This window comes from Carcharhinus amblyrhynchos, chromosome 21 (genome assembly GCF_965287045.1).
Source record: "Carcharhinus amblyrhynchos chromosome 21, sCarAmb.v2.hapA, whole genome shotgun sequence".
Lineage (NCBI taxonomy): Eukaryota > Metazoa > Chordata > Chondrichthyes > Carcharhiniformes > Carcharhinidae > Carcharhinus > Carcharhinus amblyrhynchos.
This window is the reverse complement of record NC_137344.1, coordinates 40,789,390-40,802,279: the sequence shown is the minus strand read 5'-3', so window position 1 is coordinate 40,802,279 and position 12,890 is coordinate 40,789,390. Positions and strand designations below refer to the sequence as shown.

Genomic DNA, 12,890 nt, shown 5'->3' with positions numbered 1-12,890 from the left:
GGACTAGAGGGCACAGCCTCAAGATAAGGTTGGGGGGGGGCGGTGGTTTAGAACAGAGTTGAGGAGGAACTGCTTCACTCAAAGGGTGGTGAATCTCTGGAATTCTCTGCCCGTTGAAGTGGTGGAGGCTACCTCGCTAAATATATTTAAGACACGGGTAGATAGGTTTCTGATAGACAGGGGAATTAAGGGTTATGGGGAGAAAGCAGGAAAGTGGAACTGAGTCACTTCAGATCAGCCATGATCTTATTGAATGGCGGGGCAGGCTCGAAGGGCTAGATGGCCTACTCCTGCTCCTATTTCTTATGTTCTTATGAGGTCGGGACCAAAAATGGGTGCTGCTGCTGTCTGGACACCTGCCTATTCAATCTTAATGGAGGGGAAAAATTAAGATGCGCCCCTGGAAGAGTTGTTGAGTTAAGGGTGCTTGGTGGGGTGGGGGGGGGGGGGGTGCGGGGTGGCGGGAGAGAGGCATCCCACTGCCTGCACTTCTTAAAGGATATGTCACTGACTTTTATTGCCTGCAGGGTCATTTCAGACAGCTGCGGAGAGGTGCTTTATATACAGCTGCACTTATTCAATAAGGACGTCTTCATGGTCTTGGCATTTCTGTGGTTCAGGGGCAAGACCACAGGTTTTATGCATGATACATGTATGCTGTCTTTCATTTATCTGCAAAAAAAAAGTGCACGTCAGCAAATCCACAGAAGCCTTGTGAAAAGGAGTCCAGATCATGTGGGAAAGTGAATATTTCAATTAAGCTGATACTTTAAAAAGCTGTATTGAGGAAGCTTTTTTTTAAATTAAGCACCGAATTGTGTTCTGCCTGTTGTGTGGAATTACAGATCACTCAGTGCTATTCAACAAGCATGGAGTTCTCCTGATGTCCTAGCAATGATTCCTCCCCCTCCAATGATGCCACCAGTCATCTCATGGTACTCTGTCAGAACTTGCCAGAGGTGCAAAAATGGTTGCTGCCATCTCAGGCTTTTCAACAGTGGCTGTGTGTCAAAGCAACTTTCTGAATGCGAAGTGGTTTGGAACTCATGGGAGATGTGATAAGGCACCACAACAAATTTCCTCGTTCAGGGGATGGCCGTGGCTTTGTAATAGTGTGATATACTCCCCCTAGTGGGTGCCCGGGAACCGACCATACACTCAACTAGCAGGGGAGATTGAAGGGCTGATTTGATTAAATTAATGTTAAATAATAAAAACCTGAAAAAAAAAATCGAAAGGATTTTTTTCAGCATCATTTAAAGAACGAAACTCCGGTCTCCACGACAACAGCTGCACAAAATTGGAAGACAAACAAACAGTGCAACCACACAAATAACAGGATGCACAATTATAAACACGTCTTTTAAACAGAACCATGGGCAGTGTGTGGTCCCAGCACAGGAGAACACACACACAAAAACAAAACCCGTGAACACTGAGAGGTGAAACACTGTCACATTCCCAAGATAGTTCAGCATCACGCTGGACAGCATCTGGACTCTGAAATTAAACTTCCTTGAGAACTTATTTACCATGTGCCTTGCCCCAGCTCCTCAACTGGCCATTCAGGAATACGAATTCCAACGTTAAATGTGTGCATCTGATTCGAATAGTGTGTGCTCCCTTAATGCAGATGTGACCTTGCTGTTGTTGCAAAGTAATTGGCGAGGTACAGGGTTTACCACAGGTTTCAGGATTGGTGGTTTTATTTTTTTCTGTTACACTAAGATAGAGGTTTCACATTCACAAATCTAAAACAGTGAACTCAAAAGGGAGCAGCCTATTTAATCCTGACTCACCAACGCCCAATAATAGAAGCCATAACTTGTTTGGTGGCAAACAACTGGGGAAAGTTGCAAGCGTTCAGTAGCAAGAAATGCACATCATAACAGTTCAAATTTTAAAATGAGAAGCAGCTGAGGTTTTAAAAAGGAGGGGGGGGGAGGTGGAAACAGAGTAAAAATGAGATGTTCAAACCTCCTTTTAATCCCTGAGAGATGAAACAGGAGTGAATGTAGCAGCTGTCATCCTGGCTTCCATACACTTTGTAAGGCATGATTCCTGACAGATTGTCCTGCCTCTCTGTGGCATCAACCATGCTCACTTTCGCAAAGGGTCACAGCCCCGCAAGCACCTGACTGCAGTCGAGTCTCGCTGGCAGAGCCCGGGTTCCTCTAAGTGTCCCCATACTTCCGAATGTTTAGTTTGAGCAGCCGAAAATGAATGGGCAGGGAAGCTCGCTTTCGAGACTATGAGATCACTCCCAGCACACCCTCTGGTTGCTGTCAACCTGCAGAGAGAAGTGCTCTCCGCACTCATGTTGGAACCTGCATGAAATATTTCCTCTCAGGTCCCGGCTGTTCTTCAGGCCACCGGGGCTGAGCTGATAAAAGGCCAACCTCTGGGAAACCGCCTTAAAAATAGAAGCCTCTCAAAAGTCAGGCTGAAGTGCTGAGGCCCCTGAACCGGTCACTGAAATTCAACCAGATGATTTATACACAACTGATCAAATTAAGCTGACAAAAATAGTACCAACAGTTGTCGGCCGCGAATACGCCTGCCCAGCAAGTTCTGAAAAAGTAAGCAACTCGAAAACGGCCGACAATTTACACTTTGGTGCTGCTTTTACAGCTGAATTGCTGATAATACTGTAACAGACACTCGCCGCAAAGAATGTGAAAAAAAAAACTTCTGGAGAGAGCTCTGCAAAGTAAATACAACACAATATTTCTGCCCTTTTATTCTGGTCCTTCGTAGTAAAATGGAATTGCATAGCAGGCAGGGCAAGTAACATTAATGACCAGTCGATGTGATAGCCTTTTGCTGACTCTTCGCCTCTTTTACCGGCTGATTGCTACCCCATTTAAAAGAACATTTTCTTTTTGCATTAATCCTGCCTCTGACTTTTTATAATCAAAACTGCTATTTGGAGTAATTGATACACAGCATAAATGCTCCGCTTGGATCCTTTCAATGCACTTGTTAATGAGCACTCTGTGAAGGTTATGTGGTTACTTCGGTGATGTAATCGTTCTGGGATTTGAATGACTAATAATAGTTGTGGTCGGAACCTATTAAAACCAGTCCTGATCCTTCAGAATCCCTACAGTGCAAAAGGAGGCCATTTGGCCCACCGAGCCTGTACCAATGACAATCCCACTCTATCCCCATAACCCCAAGTATTTATCCTGCTAGTCCCCCTGACATTAAGGGACAACTCAGCATAGCCAATCAACCCAACCCGCACATCTTGGGGCTATGGAGGATACCAGGGCACCCTGAAGAAACCCACGTAGACTGGGGATGAATTAGAGAGTGACCCGAGGCCAGCACTGAACCCGGGATCCTGACGCCCTGAGCAGCAGTGCTAACTACAGTGCCACTGTATCGCCCTAAAATGTCAAATGGCTAGACGATTTGTATTGGTCTTATTTGGCCCATTTTGATATTTCTGTTTTATCAGTTTTACAGTTAGTTTTGGTACTTTTTAACTTTCCACAATTCCTTCTGACGTGCAGGTCTCTTGGCAATGTCTCAATCGGGTGTGTGAAAACAGCCTCAAGGACGGCTAATGTCCTCTCTTCCAATGTGAATGCTTCTCTCCCCTCTAGGCCTTGATCAGGATTCAGCAGGAATACAGGTACAATCTTACATGGCTGTATGGAAGGTTGAGAGGGGTGACCTGATGGAGGCATTTAACATTAAAAAAGGTTTGGATGGAGTAGCTGGGGAACTATTTCCTCCACTCAGGGGGAATCAAGAACAAGAGGATACAATCTTGGATTTAGGATGGAGATTAGAATGCACTTTATTCCACATAAAAAGTTGTTGAAGTCTGGAATTCTTACTGTCAACAAGATGTGGTTGGTGCAACAATTGGTGCTTTTGGGATATAGATCAATAGATTTTTGTTAGGTATTGTCATGATGGGTATATAGCAAGGATAGGTAAATGCAGCTAAGCAACAGATCAGCCATGGTCTAGCTGAATGACATAGCAGACTCGAGGTGCTGAATGTTCCTGTATGTTAGAGATCACACCTTAATCGAGTTAGCTGAACACTCAGCACTGTGAGACTGCGTTTTCAAAATAAAACTGAAAGCTTGGGGCATTCGGTTACTATGCTAACCACATACCTCAGAACCTCTGCTAAACAGGAGGGTCTTGTCATGTTACCAAGTCTTTGGGAAATATTTTATTCTGCATCCAACTTGCTCAAGTAACTGTCAGAGAGTGCTTCATGCTGACAGCGAGCACAACGTGAATTGGGGTTGGGGAGGGGGAAAAGAATGGAGAGGGGTCTGATCTCATTGCTCACTTTAATGAACAGGAATTAAGCCCCCCCTCCCACAAACTGCACCCACTGTGAGGGGAGCAATCGTCAGTGCAACTCGAATGCAAATGCCAACTCGACCCCAGGCCCAACACAAGGCAGCCCTGTCCCTCAGCGGTAAATACACAGGACATCAACAAATTTAGCAAGACTGTCATGGTGGACTTTGAGCATGATGTGAAGAGGTGAGATTTTAGAAATCACAGAAACTCTACAGTACAGAGAGAGACCATTTGGCCCATTGAGTCTGCACCGACCACAATCCCACCCAGGCCCTACTCCATATCCCTATATATTTTACCCGCTAATCTGTCTAACCTACACTATACTAAGGGGCAATTGTAGCATGGCCAATCAACCTAACCTGCACATCTTCAGACTGTGGGAGGAAACCGGAGCACCCGGAGGAAACCCATGCAGACACGAGGAGAATGTGCAAACTCCACACATATCGTATTTTACCCCATGGGGAAAACAGCCAAACGCTCCTTTACTTTCCAATCACAGATTTTTGTTGGCAGTAAATCATTAAACCGCTTTATTCGGTGGGCCCCTACTTACAGCAGAAAGTAGAAAGAAAGGAAAAGGTGAAATGTCACCTTTGACAATGAAGGTGACCGTTAGATCACACGCATTCTATTTTCCTTATCAAAAAAAAAATCAGAATTTTCGGCTCTTATTTTAAATGTGGGCAGGATTCTGCCTCCCAATAGATGACTGAGATGTAGAAATGTTCGAGATGAGTACAGGCATGGTTGTTTAACTAAAAGCAAGCAGCTGCCAAGAAAACTTGCTCTTACAGTTCATCTGGATGATTAGCTTCCAAACCTTCATGTGCATCGCCCTTCTTTCTAAGTTAACAGTTAAAGCTGTTGGTTAAGTTATTAGATGGAATATATAACTAGTTTCAATTCTGATATCCACAACTGCACTGGCAATCTTTATGTGATACCACGGTGTGATATGATGCAGAGCAGTTTCCAATCTACTTTGCATTTATTATGAAGCTTTTGTTTCCCCCTTTCTTGTTTTATTCATACCTGCCTGGACTCTCACAACCATTCTGTACCTGGAAGACTGAATCTGTCACAGGTGCCTAAGGAATCATATTCTTTGGTTTTGCTAATTGTGAAATTACTTCCACAGAAAGCCCTTCGGAGCAACATAGCTGCTGGCAGATTTCTATTGCTAGTTAGTTGGTATGTTGCAAAGTAACCAATTCTTTTTTTTTGGCACCTTCCTGCTGTATCAAGTATCAGCCACGGCTCAGTTTGCAGCACTCGTACACTCAGTTTTCTACTTAGGGGCACAAAGTCCCACTCCAAAGAGGTGAGCACGATAGGCAGACCCTCCAGTGTCGGGGCTGCATGGTGACACAACAGTTAGCACTGCTGTTTCACAGCACCGGGGAGCCGGGTTCAATTCTGGCCTCAGGTGACTGTGCAAATGCCCCACAGACATTCTCCCCGTGTCTGTGTGGGTTTCCTTCGGGTGCTCAGGTTTCCTCCCACAGTCCAAACATGTGTGGATTAGGTCAATTGGTCATGCTAAATTGCCCCTCAGTGTTAAGGGGATTAGGAGGATAAATATGTGGGGTTAGGGGGATAGGACCTGTGTAGGATCGTGGGCCAAATGGCCTCCTTCTGCACTATAGATTCTATGATTCAGTACAAACATAACAGTGCACCAGCAAATCAGGTCAGAGCAGGGGAAAACAACCAAAAGGCAGAATTAAAGGCTGTTTATTTAAATTAATGCACAAAGCACGCCGAACAAAATGGATGAATTGAAAGCATGAAGTGAAATAAATAAGTATGATCTGATATCCATTACACAAACAAAAGTCGCAGAGTGATTGTGGCTTGGACTCGAATATTCAACGGTATCAAACATTTTGGAAGGAAGATAGGAAACGAAGGTGGGGTAATTCTGTTAATAAAAAATGGGATCAGTACAATCACGAGAGATTATCTTAGTTTGGAGGATCAGTTTGTCCACAAGATTAGAGTCCAATTCCAACATTCAAGATAATTGCAGCCTTGCCCAGCAAAGTAATTTCTTTGTTCAGCTAGTTGATTTAACTTGCAATTCTGTGAAATCACACCCAAAATTCACTAGAATCAGCCATTTAAAGTGCACTAAGCCAACATCTTCCATTCACTTTCCAATATTCTCTGTTTTAAGAGTGTGAACAGTAGATGAGGGCAAGACTCAACATATCTATTATGTCTCCTCAAATTTCAAGCTGAAATCTCTAACAATAAAAACATACCTCTTGGGCTACCGCATAGAAAACAAACAGCCACTTGGGCAAGGTAGTGAATCATGAGGGAAAGAAAATACATTAGGAATGTTTCATCTGCTTTTTAAAGTTTATTTATTAGTGTCACAAGTGGGTTACATCAACATTGCAATGAAATTACTGTGAAAATCCCCTAGTTGCCACATTCCAGCGCCTGTTTGGGTACACTGAGGGAAAATTTAGCATGGCCAATGCACCTAATCAGCACATCCTTCAGGCTGTGGGAGGAAATCGGAGCACCTGGAGGATACCTACACAAACATGGGGAGAATGTACCAACTCCACACAGACAGTGCCCCAAGCCTGGAATTGAACCTGGGTCCCTGCTGCTGTGAGGCAGCAGTGCCAATCTCAGGACCAGTGGTCTTTCCTCGTACCTTGCAAATGTAGAACTACAGCGAGTAGTTCGGGTCTGGGATGCTGTGCCTGGAGATATGGTGGAGGCAGGTTCATTCGAGGCATTCAAGAGGGCATCAGCTGATTACTCGAATAGAAACAATGAGAAGGGATAATGGGGAAAGACAGGGAGATGGCACTAAACCATAATGCTTATTTGGAGAGCCAGTGCAAGCACAATGGGTTCTGTGCTATAATGATTCTATGATTTAGTATAAGAGCCACCGACAGCTGCTCCATGGTCAACATGCCACAGACCCAGTTTCAATTCCACGAGAAAGAGTCCATTGCAGTTTTATCTCCAAAGCCTGCATTATTTATCTGGGACTTCCAAAAATCACCTCTTCCCCAACTCTAAAAGAGAGTGATTTAAAAAAAAAATCACCAAGCGTTTGTTAATTTCTTTTTATGCATTGTATAAATATCCTTAAACGCTTACACACGAGATTCAGAGTGACTGGGTTAACTGACTTGCTTTGATCTGTGCAATCTGGATTCAAATCCAAGAGCACTGATGGGCCAAAGCACCACTCTGTGTTGTAAAAAGACCAGCAAGTAAGTTTGGGCAGTTTTAGCAGAGGTTTTGATAAGCACGGGCCCCATGCAAAATATTAACCTGTCTTTCTGTGATTGATTTTTATGATTTTAATCCGATGGCACACTTGGATTTAAGGTGTTTAAACAATCGAGACAAATCTTACTTTCTCTCCAAATGACAGTACTGTTTACATTCTTTTTCTATTACCGACACAAAAATTGTTCAGGTGCCACGTGTTGGGGAATATTTATGAAGGAATATTTATGGATATTCTCTGAAGTGCAGGGAGAGATGTGCAGGGATGAGTGAACTTGTCATTTGACACACCTGGCTGTGCAGCAAAATTCAACATAAATAAACTTCTTTCACTTCTAAAACAAAAGCGTTCATATCATTTCACATCTCTCAGCTCGCTAAGCCACTGAGGTTCAAGCGAGTTTTGATTTGGTGCTGGGTTTGAGGATCCTTCCAGCACAATGACACTCCAGCTTTCAGTCCCAGAGAGGTCACCACTTTCCTTGAGCAGCAAGTGCCATGTATGAACATAGACTTTTCTACAAAGCACCACTCACATCCAAAAAGTTCACAAACTTCAGTTATCTGGATAAATTGGAGGGGTTGGGACTGTTCTCCTTGGAGTGAAGAAGTTGAAGGAGGAAATTTGACAAGAGTTGTTCAAAATCATGATGGGGCTGGACAGAGTAGATAGAGAGAAACTGCTCCCACTCATTACAGGATCAAAAATGAAAGGGCACAGATTTCAAAAGATTTGCAAAAGTAGTAAGTGTGGTGTGAGGAAAAAACTCCTCCACGCAACGAGTGATTTGTGTCTGGAATGTGCTGCTTGGAAGTGTTGTGGAGGCAGGTTCAAGTTGAGACATTCAGGAAGGTATTAGACGATTACTTGAATGAAAATTATGTGCTGGGATATGGGGAAAAGGCAGGGGGATTGCACTATGTCATGGCGCTCTTTGGAGAGCCAGTGCAGACAGGTGCTGTAAATTCTGTGAATAGAATGACTGAAAATGCCAAATGACCTGACAAAATTTAAACACTAAAAGGGAGTTTACAAAATAAGCATTAGCTCCAATTAAACTATAACTCGGGTGAATTCAAGTTCTGTTCGCTTTGCGTGTTGCAGAGGTAACGGCCCGAGTATTCGAGGTCCATTCAAACTAATTTAAATTGGGAAGTTCAGGATCATCTGTGAGTGAGTGCAGCAAAGCGTAGGCCATAGATGTATACCAACAGGTTGATGTCAGGTGTTGTAGATGTCAACATATTAGCATCTGTGTTGGCTTCACAGGATAATGATAATATGGAGTTACAGTCGAACTCTTTTGGGACAGCAATCACACTGTCAGGTTCTGACATTACATTGCACCAATGATTAACTCCAGATGGCAGATTAGACTTGAGACTAATGTTGCAATTAAGCAGAATGATGTTTACGGAGAAAACTGGACTGAAAAGAAGTGATTGTAAAAACAGAATAAATAATCTGGTGAGTTTCAGGGGCAGTAAAACTGTTTAAGGTAAACTTACATTCTAAGTAACAAATTGAAAGTAAATTCTAATGCCCACATTATAGTTCAAAAATCGTATTCTTCCAAGCTGTTGTCAAGTTCGGTGCAAAGCTCTTGTATTTACATGAGACCAAACACAATTTCATACTGGAAATGGTTTAAAGATTGCAACCTCAGATTTTAAATGCATGGATCATTGACTGTTAATTGTCTCGGGCCAGAGTGATTGCAAATCAATTCTCATTATGCAATCAATAGAGAACAAAGGGAATTCAGAGATGTGTGATCTTTATTCCAATGTTGCTGATCAAAATGTACCGCATATTTCATGAAATGATGCACTCTGCTCTTGTTCGAAGTATTTTAAGAGGTTACTGCCAGAGCACTGCTGGTACATATACTGAAGGGACCAAAATAAAATAGCCACTGAATTGAATTAATCAATAAAATAAACCAATTAGTCCACAGCTATAATGATGAGTTTTAATGCTATTTATTTAATAAGATCAACTGATCATAACTGATAAATTGTTTGAGGAAGACAAATATAGAATGAAAATCTTGTCCTGAGACAGAATAAAGGGAGCAGTGACTAATCCATTTTGTGACAGACCCTATTGTCCAGTGACTTAAGGGCTTGGGCACCAACTCCTGTTGTAAACATAGGATCAGACAGCTGAGAGCCTACCATTTAATTCACTGATGTAAAGCAATGTAACACAGATCACAGAAATGCACTGTGAGAGACAAAGCAGTCACACAGCAAGATAAGCTAGCATTTGGAACATTTTAAAAAGACATAGGTGGGTGACTTTTACTGCTCGAAGAATCAGAAGTGTTTAATCTGCCTGCTGCATTGATACTTTAAACTGGAATATTTTGTTGCGATATCCCCTTTTACTCATAACTCATGCAGTGTGAAAATTTTTATGAGTAGTACTCATTTTCATTTCAGGAACAACTTTACAAAATGTTTACGCAAAACATGTTTAATAGAGTTATGTTTTCTAGTGAAAATCCCAGTTTGGTGACTGTTTATTGATCCACTTGCGTCCACTGAGCAGTGATGTACAATTCATTTCCATTACCTACATGCCTTCTTCATGATAAATGCTGTTCCCCATGCAGGGCTGTTACTCATAATTTTATGCATTAAAAAAAAATTAAAAATATGCATATTCAAAAATGCAAGAAAACGCTGAAACATTAGTTCTGAAATTAGAATCATGAATGAACTATGCAATGTCAAACTCAATTATAATTTGCTTCAGGAAGGTGGCAGTGTTGTCACAAAGTTGAAGAGTTACACTGTTAGAATTCCAATGCACACAGGATTCATACAAACAAATACTGGGCTAAAACACAACAAACAAACGCTGTTTAAAAGTAATTATACGTCTGCATTAAACAAATCATTCCTGAATATCATACTCTATTGGAATTTTTGTTGGTGACAGAAGACAATGCCAAATACAGAAATTTATATATTAGTTAAATGAATAGGTCTTAGTTCTCAAATCTACATGATTTGAATTAATCAGCTGTAAGGACAACGTAAGCATATTTTGAAATGCACAATTCTGTCTTACATTTATAATAATTTATAACAAATGCATAAACATTTACCTCCAATGTAGTGTTGTTTACATGAAGGTTGAATCATAAGGATGTTCATTGGGCTTCACATCCACTTGCGTGTTAACAATGGCCAATAAAAAAGGACAAACCTTGAAATGCCGGTGCCATCAGACGGTTTTATTCGTTGACAAATAATGAGTAAAGGCCAGTCAGAGATACAATGAGATGTCTTTCCAGCAGTGGTAAATTGGTTGTCAAGGACATATTAGCAGCGGGACTGGTTTAATTCTGTCCTACCCCTGCACTGTCAACAGGCACATTAGGAGAACCTCTTGTGTGAGCTGACAACCTCTCAGAAGCTTTGGGTTCAAAATTAGCCTCATTCAAACAAACAGCAATAATTACCAAACAAATACACTGAAGGTCAGAATGCGGTTAATTCTTTATCTAAACCCTGGCAAATACATGCGAATTGATTTTCAGTTCCCCCAGGCCAGTTTTGAAGAGTAAACATGTACTTTTTTATAGAAAAAGCGCAATTACAAATACCTCTCACAAAGCCCTAATGACCACCTATCTGTTGCAATTTGGAAAGATCCACAACAACATCAGCATCTAATATTACCAGAGGTAGTAAGTAGATTTGGTATCAACAAGTTACGTTTTTTTCTAATTCCCTACAGGTCAGATGTGGCTATTGCTATGAATGCTTTGTCCTGCAAAATCTAAGAAACTAGATTAAAACTAAAATGAGTAACAGACGCAGGTAACGTAAAATCAAAAGTGAGAGGGTGCAAAAAATAAGGTTTGCTGTCAGGTAACAAATTCAACATGAAACTCCCTAAGTATCAGGCAAAGTGCTTGAAAGAGTGCAGTTGCTCCATAAATTAATGTCTTCAGTTAGCCTATTTAAAATGCTGAGCTAAAAGCGAAGGTTGAAAATAACGCACGTACACTTTTTTTTAAGATTATGACAAAAGTACTTGTAATGCGACAAGTTACCTTACCTGATCTGAACTTGCTTCGGATCAGCAGTGAATGTTCTGAGCCCAAAAGTGTCATGTTGAAAGTTAAGACACAACAGACAATTCCAGTAAAATCGGCCAAGACCAGTGGAAGCTTTCCTCAAGTTTTCAAACCATAAATTGGTTCAGACAGGGAGGGAGGGGGAAAGCAACTGGCACTGCAAGTGAGAAATAAGAATTCGTCCAAAAAGAGTTTCTTGTCTCTCTCTCACATACACACACACTCACTCAGTGCTTAGTTTCTGTGCTCTTACAGCAGGGGTAGCTGTGGCCAGCGAGAAACTTGTTCGAGGCTTTTTGGTCCCATCCACTCCACCCACCCCCCCGGCTAGCGAGACAGCAACTGGTTACGGTGCACTGGGGAGGGCTAATTAACGCCGCGTTGCCATTCCGGACCCTCCTACCAACTCTTTCACTCTCATCATCATCAGCGCCGCGATCTTGGCTCCTTCGCCAGCCTTGTGCTTTACAGCGACCCAGCGGTCGAAAGACCTTTGCAGCTTGTTGATATCTGATCCTGGAAAGCGGCCGTGGCAGCTCGACAAGTGTTGGATGGGGAGGTGGGCTCTTGTGTTTGTGTTTGCTCCGGACAGTTTGGTCCTGCCGCAGGCAGAGATAGAGAGAGAGAGAGAGAGCCAGGCAGCAAGTTGTGCTGGTTCTCCTGCTCCACACGCCATCCCCCCTCCTAGCGCAGCCCCGGCTTGCGGGGAGATTGGAGGCGCCCCAAATTCGCGGATATCGCAACTCCCGGCGAATGACTTAGCTCCACAGGAAATCATTTGGGGATTGAACACCGAGTAACCGGGATGGCTCGATTCGGAACTGTGGACAGGAGCTTTAATGCCCCCCACCGCCCGTCCATTTCCATCCAGATGTGTTAAAAGCAGTTCCCAGCACAATCCGAGTTTTCTCTGATAGAGAAAGCCAAGTACAATCTAATGACACTGACTCTCAGTGTGATCTCTCTTGATGGAACTTAGCCGAGCTTCTTCACAAAGGGGGTGACTTTAAGGAAAATAAAACGATGCCTTTCCCATTAATCAGATTTATTTTTCTTTAATTGGGGATTTTAGAGTAGTGAGCCGATAAAGAAGCAGAAAGCTGGAGTAGTTGTAACGCGAGGTGGCGTTCCAGTTGGTCATCTGATTGCGTTTCCACCGGCTAGATCCACCCTCACCATCCTTCCTCTCCC

At 42.6% G+C, this 12,890-nt stretch overlaps 1 protein-coding gene across 7 annotated transcripts in view; it reads right to left on the bottom strand.

Annotated features, from left to right (window-relative positions):
- The window catches only part of myocd (myocardin), a 620,755-nt gene that overhangs the window by 100,988 nt on the left and 506,877 nt on the right, over positions 1-12,890 (bottom strand). For 3 of the 7 annotated variants that reach the window (XM_080209045.1, XM_080209046.1, XM_080209052.1), the window contains exon 1: positions 1,978-2,284. The exons of 3 other annotated variants lie outside the window; for them this stretch is intronic. In XM_080209045.1, the coding sequence (XP_080065171.1) occupies positions 1,978-2,098 (121 nt within the window). In that variant the 5' untranslated portion in view covers positions 2,099-2,284. Of the gene's footprint in view, positions 1-1,977; positions 2,285-11,680; positions 12,002-12,890 lie in introns of those variants that run through there. One more of the 7 variants, XM_080209051.1, reaches the window with a different exon arrangement.